This window comes from Bactrocera tryoni, chromosome 3 (assembly GCF_016617805.1).
Source record: "Bactrocera tryoni isolate S06 chromosome 3, CSIRO_BtryS06_freeze2, whole genome shotgun sequence".
Taxonomy (NCBI): domain Eukaryota; kingdom Metazoa; phylum Arthropoda; class Insecta; order Diptera; family Tephritidae; genus Bactrocera; species Bactrocera tryoni.
In genome coordinates this window covers 31,768,508-31,788,179 of record NC_052501.1, presented here as the reverse complement: position 1 = coordinate 31,788,179, position 19,672 = coordinate 31,768,508, and the positions used below count along the sequence as shown (strand labels likewise).

Sequence of the window (19,672 nt, the reverse complement as noted above, 5' to 3'; positions counted from 1 at the left end):
ATGTGAGAAAATAAGAGAAAATATGAGATTTCGAAACAGTTATCTATTTGCATAACTTATGAATTTATTATACATGATAAAACATCAAGAAAATAGTAAAAGAGAAAAAATACTTCAAATCTAGTGATTAAGAATACAATAATACTCCGAAATAGTGCTCATAGTAAAGTGATACAATTATTGAAGAATATATTTTCTTAATTACCTAATACTCATTTTCCTCTCCAAGGCGATGAATAAAGTGATAATAATAACTGGGTTACTCACAACGTGTCCTAAAGCGTCGTAAAATCATAAAATCATAAATTTGTATACTAGTTTAAAAAAATTGTTGTTGGTTTGCATACTAAAATAAGTTTACGCAAATACAACTCTGAACGCTATGCTTTCGGATCGTTATAACTTATAATTTTATGAGACTATGTGAAACCCCTAAACATACATATGTATATAGTGCCACTACAGTATTAAATTAACAAAAGTTTGTATGTCTAGCAATGGCATCATTTAATAATATTTTAAACTATCTTTACCCGCTGCTTCACTCGCATGAAATAAATATCAAAAATAACCAAAAACAAATTACTAAATACAGAGTATATCCACAGCGCGGTGATCAACTTTGTCGTGGTGGTGGTAACCACAAAACCCCACTTAGTTTAGGAGTTTACCCCAGAGAAAGCGTGACAAGTAATTTTTGTACATACACATACATACAAGTATGTATATAGAAAACGAAGACGTTTTCGATGCATTTTTTTTTGCTAGATCTTCGAATTTGTCCACAACAAACGTGCTTGCCAAAATAAATAAATAAAATAGTTACATATTTTTTTAAGTTTGATTGTATGTATACATTTCCATATAATTATGTAGTGATGATAAATTCATGACGTCACAATTTGTGTAACTTATGCTTATGGTGTTTGTGACACCTAAAACGTATCGAGATAAATATGTTGTTATAACTACTTATATGTTGGACGGATATCCATCCGTCTGTCCGTGAAAGAGATAACTTGTGTGAAAATTGAAATATCTTGATGCCGCTTCGAACACGTGTTAGTTGACATTCGTATTGGTCCATTGGTACATCTACAAGTATTACGCGAAAACTTTAAACTATGGCAAAAATGAAGTAACAAATTTTTAACGACAACTTTTCAAATCTAATTAAAGTTTGGTAAATAACATTTTTTGTGTTCCTTAAAGAAAGGCCACCTAGTGCAACAGCTCCATGAGGTTCTACTCATACACTAAATAGTCACTGTACACCTATGAAAAACTTTGCTAACCGGTTTAGAAACGTCAGTTTATATAACAACTTCATTAAATTTTCATACCTAGCATCTCTGAAACCGGGAATCGTATTAACTAGCTGAGGAGACTTCAATTCTTATAAACATTAATTTATGACGGCTTCATTGAACAATTTTCATTAAGGACACTTGTATTTGAGTCGGCGTTGAGTTCCACATGTAGAAATCAGCGAAACTTTTGTAATGTTATTTGTTATTTAAGCTAGAGGATTTTTAGCTGGAAAATCAAAATTTCTGGTTTGGCTTGCATGATTCATTCTCAGTTTTTTATTGTGAATAACTGTATCTGATGAAGGATGGAGTCATGTGTAGAAGTTTATGCAAGTGAGGAAAGTTCTCTGATCGCCATTCACTTGGGAGTGGCCAGAAACGATTCTTTTACACATGGCTCAAGCAGTTCACAACTTCCGGCCTTTGACCAAGTATCCTCTGGGTAGCCTAAGAACATCCGTTCGAGAGAAAGGTTCTGCGAATGATTTATGGTCCTTTGCGAGTTGGCTACGGCGAATATCGCATTCGATGGAACGATGAGCTGGACGAGATATATGACGACATTGACATAGTAGTTCAGCGAATTAAAAGACAGCGGCTACACTGGCTAGGTTATGTTGTCCGAATGGTCGAAAACACTCCAGCTCTGAAAGTATTAATTAAGAAGAAGAAGAAGAAGATGTTAGAAAGTGAAGATCTCATATCTGACAACCATTATAGAATCTTCAGCATTCTGACTATAGGTGTTTCATCATACAATATACACTACTATTACTATTTTCGGACTAAAGCTGTTGGTACAATTTGCGTTTATTGGCACTGGGTTGAATGTGGTAACCATAATGAGTCGGCGTTCTTCGTGGCTCGCCTGTGGATTTGTTGCCTTAAGTATAAGGTCGATTTTAGATATAATTGCGCACACAGTTAATGAACAATCAATTGACATCCCTTTTTTAAGAACTAAGAGTTATTTTTTACATATTTTCTTTGAGGGGTCTGATCGTAAGGTCACGTGTTTGGGTGTGAAATGGTACACAGAACACTAATCATGATGGAAAAAAATTATCTGTAACAAGCTGATAATTATTTATATTTTCATAAATAAGGTCCTAATCCCGATACTTGAAAACATCAAAATTTGTTAACATATCCAGAGCAACAGATTAAATAAATTGTTGTTTTTGTATATCGGTGTTAGCTGGTTTTTTAATTATATTAGACTTTATGAGATTTGTTTAGGTTTTATCGAAACCATTTACTTAACAAACATTTCAAAAGTTATCGTTTTTGCGTGGGGTCATTAAAAATGAGTGAAATGAAAGAAATTCGAACATGAAAGCACAATTTTTTGTATTATTATTATTATTATTACTGTTTAATTTTTATAGAAAGGCCTTTGCTATATATTTTACTTTCTCTGCTTCTGAAAAGTAATTTATTGAGTCAGAGCTGCCTTGCAAACGATATTTGATGATAATTTATTTTGTGGCAGCAATATAAATTGATTTTCAGGACCACCGACCCGCGATAGACCAACATACAGTTGACCATATGTAAAACCTTTTTTTCGTAGGTCGAAAGTTTAGCACCTAAAGTGGGATCTTTTTTAGTCTGGATGGCCATGTATGTCCTGCCCACGCTTTTTTCTCTTAAATTTATTAGCCCATAGGCTGCGTTGCAGATATAAAACTTTTTAAATTATCTGGTTTATTTCTAACAAAATTCGAAACTTTAAAAATATCTATTGACTCATGCATATTATTTTTGTACTCCATTTTTCAGTTTGTACAATTTGGTAACAAAATATGTTGCTTCACAAGAGCCTCGATTTTACTTTACTACATTTTAGGGTTATGTTAAGCTTCATATTTGTGAAATCGCCATATCTAATTCGTATTTGCAGTGCGCGTCATATTGAAATTTACGTAAAATTTCTCATTATCCGCGCGTTAATCACAGAGGTAACGGGAAAATATATGAAGTACCAAAACGGTACGAACAAGAATGTCCAAATGTAAGGAAGTGCTAAGTTCCGGTGCAACCGAACATTTTATACTCTTGCAACTTGCTAGAATTAAAGCCAGGAAAATATTTAAGGAGTAAACGTCAACCAGAGGATCGGAAACTCATACAAATTCGGCATACGTTTTGTTAGAAGAGCGTAAGTTATTATATGTAGTAGATGGGAGTTGTGCAAGTATCGACCCGATATTATCCAATAATATGGTCAAAGTCAAAATATGTTCGAAAATCTTGGTTATGGTTATAAGGGGGCTAGGTCTAGGTTTTCATTCAAATTTATTCCTTTTAGGCTTAATGATACACTGTCATGATGAAAACATGCCGTACCAATTTCATTGAGATAACTCAAATATTGGCTGTTATATCCAGCATAACCTCCTGGAAGTTCGAAAACCTTTATATTTTGTATTTGAGAGTTCAGGGAAGTATTGGTTCGATTCGACCGGTTTTTGGCAGACATACCACTGTCAGAGGAGGATTATCCCTGAATTTTAATTATATATCTCACATATTGAGCGATAGTTTCGGTCGAAAATAAGCTATAGATACTGGTGCCCATATATTCGGGAACTAGGGTCTAGAACAGTTTTAGTCGGATTTGGACAATTTTTGGTCAAAAGGTGCCATACTTTAAGGGAAGTATTATTGCAAAATTTCATTCCGTTATATTAATTACTTCTTGATTTGTGTACTGGAAAGTGAAAAAATCAAATAGAATTTTATAGTTTGTTTTAGGAAGTAGGCGTGCTTGTAGTCCCATTTTGTTTTAGGTGATACGTACAACCGTTAGGTGAACAAAACTATAATACTCTGTAGCAGCTGGTTGCAAGAGTATAAACATGCAAACAAAGAGAGACATGTCTCACTTGGTATTGTATATTTTGCTCGAACCTTTCGGAATTTACCTGTCCTTATCAGTGTGTTGCAGCTTAAATAACATTCTCTGTCTAACTTTAACATTTTCTGTTAAAAGTAAGTAATGATTTTTATTGGAGTTTAGGCTCGTAAGTCGGTTAAAAATTCACATTTTTTGAATGTTTTTTACAAACCATCTTCATTGTATTGTCTTCAGGTTCAGGCCATTTTTCATTTCATGCAACGGTTTAGTCAGCTATAGCGAACAGACAAAAACCCAACTTATTTTGATATATGTATAAGATTATTTTTTCTATTTTTTTCATTTTAGCAAATATCCAAGGCGATTGGGGACGACAAAAATCTGTGCGAACACTTAAAGTTACCAATTCAGAGAATAAATGACTACCAGTTTTTATTAAAGGTAAAGTATAAACCTAATTTTTTAACTTTTCACATGCACTCATTACACGTTATTTTCTTGGTGGTAGAAATTAGCCTTATCTACTATCCGCTATAACTATGTTACTATTAATATGTTGTACTGCAAGCATTCACACGTAATTAAAACTAACTCATTTGTAGATTGTATATATTTGTGGACAAAATAATATGGTATATGTGAGTTTAGCTAGTAAATTTTTTATACCGTTATATTTTAACGATGAAAGCGAATGAGTAGAACGTCCGTATCAACAACTTGCATTATTATTTTGTTAATTACGCGCTTGAGTGCCAAGTTATCATTGCTTCATTAAATTGGGTTGACCAATGAAGTACATAGGTGAAAGGAATATTTAAAAAAAAAATAAGTGGTTATTTCGAAGTACCTTATTCATACCAATTGAAGTATTGGAGTATTTGTAGTTTTATATTCCTTTAAACACCATAAACCGAAAAGAATAAATTTTTTGGAATGGGTCGTAAAAGCGTAAAAGCCACTGATTGATGATCGTCATATACTGCTCATGGCAAAAAAGGACCCTTTTTCGGCTTTGCAGCGGCAGTTGAACTAAATGCTAGTTCTTGAACAATTCGGCGTCGATTGGCGGTAATCTACATGGGCGTAAAGCCCTTCAACGAAAGGCACACATTCAGAAAATATAAGCTTTTGCCGCTGAATATAATAAGTGCAGTCCCAACGCAGAAAAAGAAGTGGCGAAATATTTTTTTCATTGATGCTACCACATACTGAAGAAAAAGTGGTGTTATCAACAAGAAAACGACCCGAAACATAATCGATTTTGGTATCTAAGTGCTTTAAGGATGCAAATGTGATCTGTATGCCTAGTCAATCTCCTAATCCCAACCCGATTGAGAATTTGTGGAAAGACGTTAAGAGATTGGGAGTCATTTCACTTCAAAATAAGGGCAATTGTGGCGAAAAGCAAACGAACTTTGAGATTATACGAGTACCCCAATGGAAACCTGCCAAAAGTTACTTCAATCAACGCCGAATAGAATTGGAAAACTTATGAAAAACCAGGGAGGATATACGGGTTTTTGAAAACCTATGGACGGAAAAAAGAAAAACTTGATTTGTTTTGTTTTTATTAAAAAAAAAATTACAAATATTATTTTGACCAATGCTATTTCTTGTTTTGAAAAAATTTTCAGTTTTAATATTCGGATTAAGCGTTTTTGACATATTTAGGTTTAATAAAGTATGCCAAAGATATTACTAAAAAAAAATAGTTTTAATGTCAAGTATTTCAATGTTATTAAGTAAAAATTGCTTGGTGTATAGTATATTTTGTCCATAAGTGTATATGCATTCAAACACAAACGTACAATATACATATAAACGGCGTAAGAGCTTATATATTGTTAAAATGTTAAATATAATAATAAGTGTAATATACCTAACTACGTTCTAACTACACTTAATTACTTACCAATACGCACATATATATTTGGATATTAAAATTTTTGTTTTTGCTTTGCCGTTTGGTTTTATTTGACGAATGCTGCTTGCTGCTGAATGCTGCTGAGAAAAAAAGATAATGAAAATGTATTAGGGATTGCTATCGATTGTAAGAAATGGATTGATAAATGTTGTTCTGGCTTGAATTTAGGCGGAGCAACCGGTCGCGGTGAACTACGGAATTCATAATATAGATTTGCACTATCGTACAAAGAAAAAAATCGAACTAAGTAGATTGCGCCCTAAAGAAAAATTGTATATTAATATTTGGGTATGAGGAAGTTTTACGTACATTTAGTTTTGAGCCCCTAAGTCACTATAACTCATTACCTTTGTATCGGAATGTACATTAGATAAAATTTTACTCAATATTTTTATTATGGAGTTCAGATGATAATACAAATGGACTGCGCCCGGGGACAAAAAGTATGTTCGAAAGAAACTTAGAATAGAATTTTTTCAAAAAATATCTGTCTCTCTGGTTCTTGTTTTCACTCATAAATTCTTTGCTTAAATATAAGTATATAATTCATATTTACTAATTTATTTTATTTTCTTATGTATAATATTGTAAATATTAATCAATTGCAAAGCTAAGGTATTGATTTTTTAATTATGGCCAAGTATACATGCAAGGTCTGTCGCAAAAGAAACAGAACTTTTTAAATATACTTAATTGTTTCTGTTGGCGCCACCTATTGGTGGGTATATGTAACAAAAAGTATGATCTCTTGTTGACATTTCGTAAAAATTTTAAGACAATTGGATAACTACAATCGAAGTTATCGGTCAAAAAGTGACAGCAGCTTTTGGTCATCGGTCGTGAAATGCAAAGAGCAAATATTAAATTTTGTTTTAAACTTGGGAAAACGTTTACTGAAACATTTCAAATGATGAAAAAAGTTTATGGTGATCAGTGTCTATCCCGTGGAATTGGGCATGAGTGGTTTAAGCGCTTCCAAGAAGGTCGTGAGAACCTCTGTGACGATCAGAAGTCGATCGTCTTCAGTAGTCAAAAATAAAAACAATGCTGATTTGTTTTTACGATTCCGAGGGTATTGTACACCGAGAGTTCGTCCCACCTTGGTGTTATGAAGCGTCTTTTGTCACGCTTTCGTCGTGCTCGACCACAATACCGTGAGGCAGGGTCCTGGCGCCTGTTGCACGATAATGCGCCGTGTCATCGGTCGACGCTTGTCACTGATCTTTTGACAAAAAACTCCATATTAACCATTCATCACTCAAGAGCATTCCGAAAAAGACCTTAAACACTCATTTGAAATGCTAATTGACCGGGCTAAACGCTGTATCGAGGCACAAGGAAACTACTTTGAATAAAAAAATATAACTTTTGAAAAATATTAATTTTTTGTTGTTTTTTTTAACAGTCCTGTTTCTTTTGCGACATACCTTGTATGTATTAAGTTTACCAGGAAGTTTGTGACATCTAGAAGAAAACGACGGAAATCATATAATATACATATATATTATGTACATATATACATAAATGAGCAGAGAGACGAGATGAGTCGATTTAGCAATGTCGGTCTATCTGTCCTTCAGTTTTTTTAGATATCGATCTAACGTTTTGTACTCGCACTTTTCACTCCAAGAAGCATCTCATTTGTCGGGACTGAGAAGTAAATTGAATTGTGCTAATTGGGATAAAACCGTGTTAAAATTGTTTTATTTATGCGAATTATATATGTGTATACTTTTCCAGCTATTTGTGTACATTTGTATATATGTATGTACATATCAACATAGTTGTTCATAGAAGTTTTCTTTTAACAAAAAATGTTGACGTATTATTTTTGCTTCTTTTGGGCGATTTTCAATATGTCAAATTCAATTATGAAATAATCAAGACAATTGCAGGTGGACATTTTGTCGTACATTGGAAAAGTTAGAAGGCTCCAAGCTGTTCAATTTTAAGAATGATGGCATTTGATACCAATTAAATTGACAAGAAAAGTTTTACCATTTTCTATAAACATATAGCAATAAATTTGTAACGGAAAGTCTTAGTTTTTTAAATCACACATTTCTTAATGTTGATGTATCTATGAGAAGTGATATGCATTGTACATTGTATATATGTATGTATGTACATATTACATATTGTCTGTTGACAAACTAAAATGTATTACACAAAACGCAAAATATCTGACTATTTAGCCATAGAATACTATGTATTTTTAATTTATTTCAGGAATTAATAAAGTACTCACATAATGTGCCTGAAAATACTAAAGACTTACAAAAAGCCTTGGAACTAATGCTTAGCGTTCCTAATAGAGCATTTCATAATAAACTTTTATCTAGCATAGAAGGATATAGAGGTAATATATATAAAATCGGACGTTTACTTAACCACGATTGGTGGACTATAAAAGATTCCGCTCAAAAATCTCACGATCGATATTTATTTTTATTTAAATCGAGGATTTTAATCTCTAATCTAAGGAAAATAAATGAAGAACGGTCAATTTTTGTTTTACAAAACATTATTAAACTACCAGACTGCAATATTGAGAATAATGTCGCCGAAAATGTGTTATACATAACAGGAAAACCGGGAAAGCAAAACACATGTTTGCCAATTACATTAAAACCTCACAAAATAGATATACGGGAACGATGGTTTCAAGAAATTGTTTCATACATAGATGATGAATCGGCATTACAGGAACATTTTGCTGATGATTTGCGTATTGATTCCTCACAAGTACTGCATGAAAATGAGTTACTTCTTCACTTACCGCAGAAGGCTGAGGCACATAATCCCTATTCTGGAATAAAAGCCTCAGATGTGGCCCATGATTACTATTTAACTGACGAAGAAAGGAAAAAATACTTAGAAGAACAGACAATTTTGCTTTCGAACAGAAATAAACAACAACATGAAGCAGTTGAGAGTAAAATATTTGAAGAGAATAAACACTCACTTATTAAAACTGAGGAATCACGTGTGAAAGAAAAAGAAAAATGCTTAGAAGATAATACACAATTGCATCCAGATAGAAATATACAGCATTTTGAGAGTACAATAACTGAAGAGAATGAAAACTCTCTTACTAAAAGTGATGAATTATTTAAGGAAGAAAGGATAGACTTTTCCGATATGGTAACAGAAAATGCTTTGTTATCGAAAAAGAAAGATGATTCCATAAATAATGCAAATGATACAATGCTGATTGAAAAAGATGTAATTTTGAACCAACAGTGTAGGGATGCATCAACTGATGATATAGAATTAATTAATAAATGTAAGGATTTTTCCAATATTAGAATGTTATCCGATGGATCTGTTGGTAAGAATAGCGAAATATCAAATAATTCACAAATTAAGTCCTCACTAAATTTATTATCACCGCCATTGTCAAAAATTAATGAGACACCTAAAGAAGTAGCGAGCAGTAAAAAAATTACTTTAAGTGATATTCCTTTTTATACTGAATCATCCAAATTTATTATTAACACTACAGCAGCTTCAGACGAAAATAATAGTAAATCTACAAATATGAATGTTACTAACATAAAGGATAGTGCTTCTTTGCAGCAATGGTCTAATACTTTAACGAACCTAATCAGTTTGCCATATCAAGGCGGAGGAACTTCAAACCCTCCTCCGCCTTTACCGCCTAACTTTCATCGCATGCCTGGCTTCTTTGAACCTTTACCACGCATATCATACGAAACTTCAATTGAAATTTTAATAGTAAAAGCTCGTCCACCTTCGCCACCTCCTTTGCCGCAATCTATAAAAAAGCTTATAGTGCATAATGAAAGCTTAGAGCAAAAATCTGAAAACTTCTTAAAAGGAATTTATGACTCCCAAAATTTTGATACTTCAGTTCATACGGCTAAACAAAAATTACGTTTTATTAAAAGCGCTGTAATTAAATCAACTGATTCCACTAAATACGCTGAAGATACAGTTAAAAAAGCTAAAGCTCGTGATTTTCTACACATATTTACTCCTCCATTGAAAACTAAAAGACCCATCTACGAGATCGTGGAAGTTCCATATACTAACGACCAATCCCAAGAACACATTGAAAATATTCATGAGGAACACAAGGAAGTAGGCACAGAAATTGAAGTAACAGACTCAAACATTTCCAAAATGGAAGACTATACAACTGGATATTCTGCTAAATATTCGCGGAGGCGCGCTGAATGTAAGTTACCTTACTTGTTGGTAAAAAAAAGAACATACTTACCATACATACATATTATGTTCGATTGTAATCAATGTTATATACCATATATTAGGAGTTACGTGTACGGACATGTGTACTTACATTTATTTATATATTTTCCTTTTTACGAATAAACTGGAGTTTCTGGTATAAAATCAACTGTATTTGTTAAAGCTCAAACAATAGCTGAATTTCATTCAAAATATTTTTTTTTCAATATTTCTTTATTTATTGGATCTGCTTAGTAAATCTTAACAATAAGTATTCAAATCTTAAATCTATTTAAAACTAAAGAAGCTCCAGAATGTGGTTGAGCTTTTTTGGTAGAACGTTGCTCTCTAGTAGGCTGGTAGATCACTTCTTTAGTTTGATTGCAGAAATGTGCCAAGACATTAGCTAATGGGTTTGGATGTTTGCGAAGTTTAGAAATATATCTCATTCTGCTGTCCTCTATCTCCTTCTTTCTTCTTCTTCTTAATTGGCGTAGACACCGCTTACGCGATTATAGCCGAGTTAACAACAGCGCGCCAGTCGTTTCTTCTTTTCGCTACGTGGCGCCAATTGGATATTCCAAGCGAAGCCAGGTCTTTCTCCACTTGGTCCTTCCAACGGAATGGAGGTCTTCCTCTTCCTCTGCTTCCCCGGCGGGTACAGCGTCGAATACTTTCAGAGCTGGAGTGTTTTCGTCCATTCGGACAACATGATCTAGTCAGCGTAGCCGCTGGCTTTTAATTCGCTGAACTATGTCAATGTCGTCGTATATCTCGTACATCTCATCGTTCCATCGAATGCGATATTCGCCGTGGCCAATGCGCAAAGGACCATAAATCTTTCGCAGAATTTTTCTCTCGAAAACTCGTAACGTCGACTCATCGGTTGTTGTCACCGCCCAAGCCTATGCACCATATAACAGGGAATAATGAGTGACTTACAGAGTTTGGGATTTGTTCGTCGAGAGATAACTTTAAAGTTCAATTGCCTACTCAATCCGACGTAGCACCTGTTGGCAAGAGTTATCCAGCGGTGGATTTCCAGGCTGACATTGTTGGTCGTGTTTATACTGGTTCCTAAATAAACGAAATTATCTACAACTTCAGAGTTATGACTGTCAACAGTGACGTGAGTGCCAAGTCGCGAGTGCGACGACTGTTTGTTTGATGACAGGAGATATTTCGTCTTGCCCTCGTTCACTGCCAGACCCATTTTCTGTGCTTCCTTGTCCAGTCTGGAGAAAGAAGAACTAACGGCGCGGGTGTTGAGGCCGATGATATCAATATCATTGGCATACGCCAGCAGCTGTACACTCTTATAAAATATGGTACCTTCTCTATTTCTGCAGCTCGGACTATTTTCTCCAGCAGCAGGTTGAAGAAGTTGCACGATAGGGAGTCGCCTTGTCTGAAACCTCGTTTGGTATTGAACGGCTCGGAGGGGTCCTTCCCGATTCTGACGGAGCTTTTCGTGTTACTCAACGTCAGTTTACACAGCCGTATTAGTTTTGCGGGGATACCAAATTCAGACATCGCTGCATAAAGGCAGTTCCTTTTCGTGCTGTCGAAAGCAGCTTTGAAATCGACGAAGAGGTGGTGTGTGTCGATTCTCCTTTCACGGGTCTTTTCCAAGATTTGGCGCATGGTGAATAACTGGTCGGTTGTTGATTTTATCCGATGGTTACTCGTCGTTAATATGATTTTATGCTGACGGAATGCATATTCGAGTAGAGAAATAGCGAATCGAAGATTCTAATAAAAAAAACTGAGGTAATTATAATTAACTAAATAACCAAACATATCAAACAAAGATTTTCTATTTGCATTCTCCTGCTATTTTTGCGAGGTTTATGCATATATACTACTATAAATCAATTAACTGTTATCTCAAACAAAATTTTAAAAAATACTCCAGAAAAATGTTGCCAAATGTTCAAATTTAATAACAAAATAATGGTTTGTTGCGCGCGACTTTTCGTTTTGTTCAGTGATGAAGCTCACTTTTGGTTGAATGGGTACGTCAATAAACAAAATTGTCACATTTAGAGTGATAATATCCACAGCCGTTTTGGCTAGGATACCAGGTGTGCTTTTTCGAACAGGTTGCATACTCAGCTTGCGTTAACGAAAGCGCTCAACATTGCCGAAGAATCGATTATTCATATTGTAACAGTTGACTCGGGTCGGTACATCAATTGATCAACAACATAGATAATATTGTCCGAAACTCCTCTTTTTGCTTGTAAAGAGAGACCAGGCGGTTTAGTTTTGCAGATTTTTTAGTGAATTTTACAAATTTTTTTTTGAAGAAAGTACGGGAGTGACTATTGTTTTACGTAGCAGTATCAAATAACAACGTATAATATATAAATATTTTAGTTAGAATTCTTTGACAAGTGTAAACTTATACTTCGAAATAATTTATCAAACAAATATTTGATTTTCAAACAGATAATAGCCATGAAAAAAAATAATGTAAATATTTAGGTTGTTCAAAATATGTAAGTGCTTTGAAATATTAAAACAGTTTATTATGTTGAGGTTTAAGAGCAAGTTTGTTATTGTAAATACATATGTATATAAGGGCCTAATTCTCTTATGTGAAATGGAATCAAAAATATCCAAAAAATTTACAACAATAATCTCCAAAAAACCAAATGTCCTAAGATCTGTGCATTTTGACAGTCTTCTCGTTTCGTAACATGTTTTGCGTGATCAACGACATGTGTATTTTATTCCACTGTCATAAGGTACATAGCTATTTCATATTTTCCCTTAAAAACGAACTGCTTTAGCAATGCGGACAACAGCAGTCAGCTGATATTCAATGTAATTCAAAATGTCTGACATGGAAGAAATGTTAGTTCAAATTTATATACGGAATTTTAATATATGTACTATACAAATTTATTTATTTTGTTCATTTGAGGTCTGGAACACAATAAACCGAAAACATATTGTTTACATTTTCATCTGTCAAAATAAACCTAAAGTTGTGCACTATGTTCAATTGAATTGATTTAATTGTCTTTTCGGGACCAGTATTTGTTGCGATTAATTATACTCCTTTTTGCTCACTGAAAGAAATACTCAAATGGTAGATAAACAATAACAAAACAAAAAATAATATTTTTTATTAATTTTATTATCTATAAGTTTCACGGCTATGTTTTTGCACGACTTCAGAATTCGGAATATGCTTATTTATTTCGATATCTATTATTACTTACTTTATAGATTTCTACATTAATGTCTCATAAAAGCAAAGTGGTTTTGTTTACAGCTACATATATGTAGCAAAAAAATTTCCGACAAGTTCGTGGAGAAATAAGATTTTGAGCCCCGTACTACCTCGTCGGTGTGAGTTTCGACTTTACCGTGCAAAGGCATTTTTGTAGTGTTCAATTCTGAAGAATATGTGTCTAAAGTCAAAGCGATGCCATAAAATGCCTCTAGCTATAGACATTTTAAGATAAAAAATCACGATTGTCGTGTATTTTCAATGGAAAATTTTTACATGCCTTGGTCCAGTCCTTCATGTTAATATGAAGGGCTCAAATTTTCCGAGAATTTTTTTTTGGGGTATTTCCAAGGAAATTTCATTAGGGAATTGAAAAAAATAAATAATTAAAAAAACACAATAATATATATATATTGTTATTGCTTTGAACAGTTGTGATGCTCTTAGAAATTCGTTTCAGCAACTTTGTGTGTATAGTTTAAAATCCCTGCGTGAGCTGTTTTCAGCACTTACTATTGGGATTAACCTGATGGTCAACTTCGAATTGCTCTGGTCACATAATTATATATGCAATACTTCAACTTTAATTATATTAAAAAATAAAACTGTATTCAAATAATTTTCTTAATTAAAAAACACAATAGTTTCTGAAATTTCCATATAAAATATTTATATGTGGAAAAAATTATTTCAATACCACTATTGGATTTTTCAATAAGGGATTAAGTTACCCTAACTAATTGCACTCAGGCGTATCAATTTTTTCTCGTTCGGTCAAAATTGCATGTTTTGGTTGTTTAGGGTTGTCAAATTGCTTGGAAGATTCTGAAGTTTGGCAGAGATCATCAATCGATTCAAATCTGGACTGCCTTATGTCCAGCCACTTCAGCAATACAATTTTCCGAGAGTTAAATAACACTTTTGTCTTCTTCTTTGTCTTGCTGGAAAATCCATTCAACATCATTGAAATCAACAGCAAAATCAAGGAGACTCGTGCTTTAATTAATTTATTTAATGTTTCATTGCGACTTTATATTCGTAGGATTAATGCTAGGGTGTCATTACCATATATGTACATATTATTTCAACACTGGATTACATATTTGGGGATTTTAATACCAGATAGGGATACATATACAGCATGCGAATCCTTTTGTGTTAAAAAAACTATAATATACATATATTTATTAACATGTTAAAAACCTGCTGTACTTAAATAATTGTTTAGAAGCCATTCACACGGACATAAATACCCAATAATATCATAAAATAATGTTGCCTTCGGATTAATTTCGAAATATTGAAAATTGAATTGTAAAACCCTGTAAAATATATATAGTATACACAATATGTATATACTTGAGTAGTAAATAATTGATAGAAATTTTTCAATATCTTAGAAATTAGTAAATTAAATAGGCATTCAGACGCTAAATATTAATAAAATCGAACATATTGCTAAATTAGACATGTGTATCTCTGTTCAATCATTAATACCGATGTGATTCAAATATATACTTATGTATTATACGTACCACAATATGCATGCGTGTGTCAAATTCACATATTCAACACTGAGTTATATCATTTTTTTTCTTGCAAGTGAGTTCGACCACTCGAGATTATGAGAGAGGTTCTTCATATGACAATTACGGAGACAATTTGAGAAGTACAGCAAGCTCAAGAGTAGAGAGGAGGAAACAAGACGATCATAGATCTATATTTTCCTCAAGCCGAGCAGAAAGCAGAAATGAAGAATACTATGGGTCGAGAATCGCAACGCGATCATCCTCACGCATGATGGAAGAAAACAATTTAAAATCGTTAGAAAAACCCGAAATTCTTCGACCAGCAAAAAGCGCACAGGTTAAACGTAAGCATACTTTTTAACATTTCTTCGCATGTTTTATAATATATTTTATTTAACTAAACTTACTACTCATACATATATGCTTCTCCTCTTTTATATGGAATTCAGATTAAAATATTTTCAAGCGATTGTCACGAACGTATGCGAAATATATTTCAATACAAGCATTATTTCTAAAAAATTTTAAGGAAAAGTCACAAAATTATTATTATTATTAGATTTATATTTGTCATAGCTGTTCCGTAGAAAAAATAGGTCAATAAAAATTACAATATCTTGCAGTGAGTATAATACTCAGACTTGTTAATCTAATGATGCCTGCAATAAACTAAAATTAAAGCAGGGCTTTCCGTAGACTCACATACAAGGCCTGTCGCAAAAGAAACAGAACTTTTTAAATATAACTGTTTCTGGTGGCGCCACCTATTAGTGGGTATATGAAATAAAAAGTTTGATCTCTTGTTGACATTTCGTAAAATGTTTATGACAATTGGATAACTACAATCGATGTTATCGATCAAAAAGTGACAGCAGCTTTAGGTCATCGGTCGGAAAATGCATTTTGAACAAAGAGCAAATATTAAGTTTTGTTTTATACTTGGGAAAACGTTTACTGAAATATTTCAAATGATGGAAAAAGTTTATGGTGATCAGTGCCTATTCCGTAGTAATGTGCATAAATGGTTTAAGCGATTCCAAGAAGGTCGTGAGGACCTCTGTGACGATCAGAAGTCGGGCCGGCCAAAATCAGTGATTATCCAAAACAATATTGAAAAAGTGCAGGAATCTATTAAGAATGAGCCGAAATCTTCTTTGCGTTACATGGAAATGGAGTTAAACATCACCATTCCATTCATCGCATTTTGATAGATAAATTGGGTCTGCGGAAGGTGTGCTCCAAGTTTGTTCCGCACAAATTGACTGAAGAGAAAAAATTGCTACGAATCCTACATTTTAAGGATTTGATTAAGGAGTCGAGAAAGGATATAAACTACAAATATTCGATTGTGACTGGTGATGAAACGTGTTGCCTTCAATATGATCCCGAAACCTAACGTCAAAGTGCCGAATGGAAGCATCCAGACGAGCCATCACCGAAAAAAAGTCGTCTTCGGAAGTCAAAAATAAAGACAATGCTGATTTGTTTTTACGTTTCCGAGGGTATTGTACACCGAGAGTTCGTCCCACCTGGCCAAACGATTAATGCTGTGTTTTACCTTGGTGTTATGAAGCGTTTTTTGTCACGCATTCGTCGTGCTCGACCACAGTACCGTGAGGCTGGGTCCTGGCGCCTGTTGCACGAAAATGCGCCGTGTCATCGGTCGACGCTTGTCACTGATCTTTTGACAAAAAACTCCATATTAACCATTCTGGCACCCTGTGATTTTTACCTATTTGGAAAACTTCATTTGCCCATGAAAGGACACTGGTTTCAGGACATTTCAGCTATCCAAAAGGCGACGACCGATATTCTCAAGAGCATTACGAAAAATGACCTTAAACACTCATTTGAAATGCTTATTGACCGAGCTAAACGCTGTATCGAAGCACAAGGAAACTACTTTGAATAAAAAAATATAACTTTTGAAAAATATTAAATTTTTGTTCTTTCTTTAACAGTCCTGTTTCTTTTGCGACAGACCTTGTATGTACTTGCATAACTTCCTTCATATTCAGCGCTAAACCATCCTATAGTGAAGAAAACATGTCCACTTAATTACATTCAAATATCACAGATATTGTATTAACCAATAAAAAAAATATAAAGTCAACTAGTAAGAAGGATACATACATATATCGGGTATATTTAGGCTAGGGGAAGTTCTGAGCTAATTATAGTTATTTAATTTTGATATTAAACTAATATACCTTCGTGTAATATTATATGTAGTGTAAGGGGTTGGTCTAATTCATGGACCGTTTTCAGTCATTTTTACAACTTTCGTTATGAAAAGGACCTCTCTGAATTTAAATAAGATAACACAGACTTTGACCAATATATACGGATGAAACTCAGTTATAGCCTCCTTGCTATATTCGGTATAAAGGGGCTTGAAAACTTATAGTCTGGTTCAATTTGCCACTTAAGGACACTTTGTGGATATGGCAATGGTCCGATTTTGGCCACCGCTTTTACTCAATAAAGACATCATGCGTCATCTCTCATTTGATCCTTATTTGATCCTCCTGAGACGTATCAAATAGTATTAAGTATTGTTAATCTGCAAAAAAATTAATGCTTAATAAATACAAAAAAATGCAAGCCTTGTAAAAGCCTCCTTTGACTTATACAATAACTATATTTTAGTTGCAAATGTTTTTCAACATACATTTATGCGATACCTTACAATAGTGTTTTGTTGGTACAATATTTTCGAAATTTAAAACTTTTATAGCTGGAGAGTCTGCTCATTTCGAGGTTCAATTTGTTGAAAAACCAGGATTAGTGGTTTGGTTAAAAGATAACAAGCCCTTGGAAGATAAACTTGCTGACCGAGTTGTGCAAACAGAAGCAGCGATGAATTCATACCGACTGGATATTAAGAATTGCAGGTAATTTTCATTTAATTTAAAATTATTAAATATAAAATTGTTTACTAAGCAAAGAATCTGATTACAGCATTTATCAGTACGAGGTGTGTTCAAAAAAACCGTTAATTTTCGGTTTTGAAAAAAATTGCTTATTCATTCTTCTACATTAAGGGGGTATTCTAGTCTAGAATTTTGAAAAAAATCAAATTTTTTTTTGCATATTCTTCAAGACTGGACCTTTAAGAATATATTCCCCAAAGGAATTTTTAAAATTTCTATTATTTACCGACTGCCTGCAGTTAGACTCAAATCTTTAATCGCGTTTTTCTCGAAACTACTATTTTCAACACCTCTGACATGATTTCTCAAGTTCTAATGAACCGATTAACTTGAAATTGAAATGTTGTCGCCTTTAAAATAGTCCCCATTCGATACTATGCACTTATGCTAGCGCTTCTTTCAATCGTAAAATTACTTCTCAAACTCGATTTGTGGTATAGCCTCATCGCTTTCACCGATGCGCTTTCAATGTCATTAATCTTGTAAAACGGCTTCACGTTCTATTTTTTGGGGAATATGGAGTCTCGGTCATTGTTACAGTATTGTTTTTGATCAGAAAGCATGATCTTATACGAAACGAAAATCGGCAACCCCATAAAAACATGTCTAAACTTAGCGGCTGCTACAGACAAAGTAAAAAATGAATCTTCTTCTTCCTTACTGTCTACTTACGCGATTATTCCAAGCGAGGCCAGGTCCTTCTCCACCTCTGAGTAGAATACTTTCAGAGCTGAACAAAACTCGTAACGTCGACTTATCAGATGTTGTCATCATCCATGCCTCTGCACCATATAGCCAGACGGGAATAATGAGTGACGTATAGAGTTTGGTATTTGTTCGTCGAGAGAGGACTTAACTTCTCAATGGCCTACTCAGTCCGAAGTTGAACCAGTTGGCAAGATTGTTATTGGTGTTAATACTAGTTCGAAAATAGACGAAATTATCTATGAAATCGAAATTATGACTGTCAGCAGTGACGTGGGAGCCTAGTCGCGAGTGCGACAACTGTTTGTTTGAGGACAGGAGTCGGACACTACCGGACTCATTTGCTTTGCTTCCTAATCCAGTCTGGAGAAAGAAGAACTCACGGCGCGGATGTTGAGGCTCGAATTATTTTCGCCAGCAGCAGATTGAAGAAGTCGCACGATGGGAGTCGCCTTGTCTGAAACCTCGTTTGGTATCGAACGACTCGGAGAGGTCCTTACCGATCCTGACGGAGCTTTAGATGTTGCTCAACGTCAGTTTACACAGTTGTATAAGTTTTGCGAGGATTTCAAATTCAGACTTAAAGGCAGTCACCAAGAACGATCTTGACATCGTGACGGGTGCAGCTCTCAAAAGTGTACTCCAAGCACTCATAGAAGGTATCTTTGGTCACATTGTCCTTCGCTTCCGTCGGGGCCCGAGCGCATATCAGCGATATGTTTGATGCTAGACGTTCATCTACTTGGAAGTTGTCGGCGATGGAGTCTCTCTCCCACCACGAATCCAACACCGAATTTGCGCTCCTCTATTTGGCCACTGTAGTAAATGCCACAAGGACTTACTCGTTTCAGTCCTTGTCCAATCGCACTGCTTGGATAGCGGTATTATCAGCCTTTATTTTCACAAAGACAACAACCAGCTGGGCAGCGGCACCTTCCCAATTAAAGGACCGGAGATT

The 19,672-nt window shown here is 34.3% G+C and overlaps 1 protein-coding gene across 1 annotated transcript in view; it reads left to right on the top strand.

Moving 5' to 3' along the window:
* Positions 1-19,672, top strand: part of LOC120770055 (obscurin) — a 120,051-nt gene that overhangs the window by 456 nt on the left and 99,923 nt on the right. Inside the window, exons 2-5 of the mRNA XM_040097174.1 lie at positions 4,519-4,611; positions 8,324-10,295; positions 15,151-15,420; positions 17,814-17,970. Of these exons, the coding sequence (XP_039953108.1) occupies positions 8,390-10,295; positions 15,151-15,420; positions 17,814-17,970 (2,333 nt within the window). The 5' untranslated portion in view covers positions 4,519-4,611; positions 8,324-8,389. The remainder of the gene's footprint in view (positions 1-4,518; positions 4,612-8,323; positions 10,296-15,150; positions 15,421-17,813; positions 17,971-19,672) is intronic.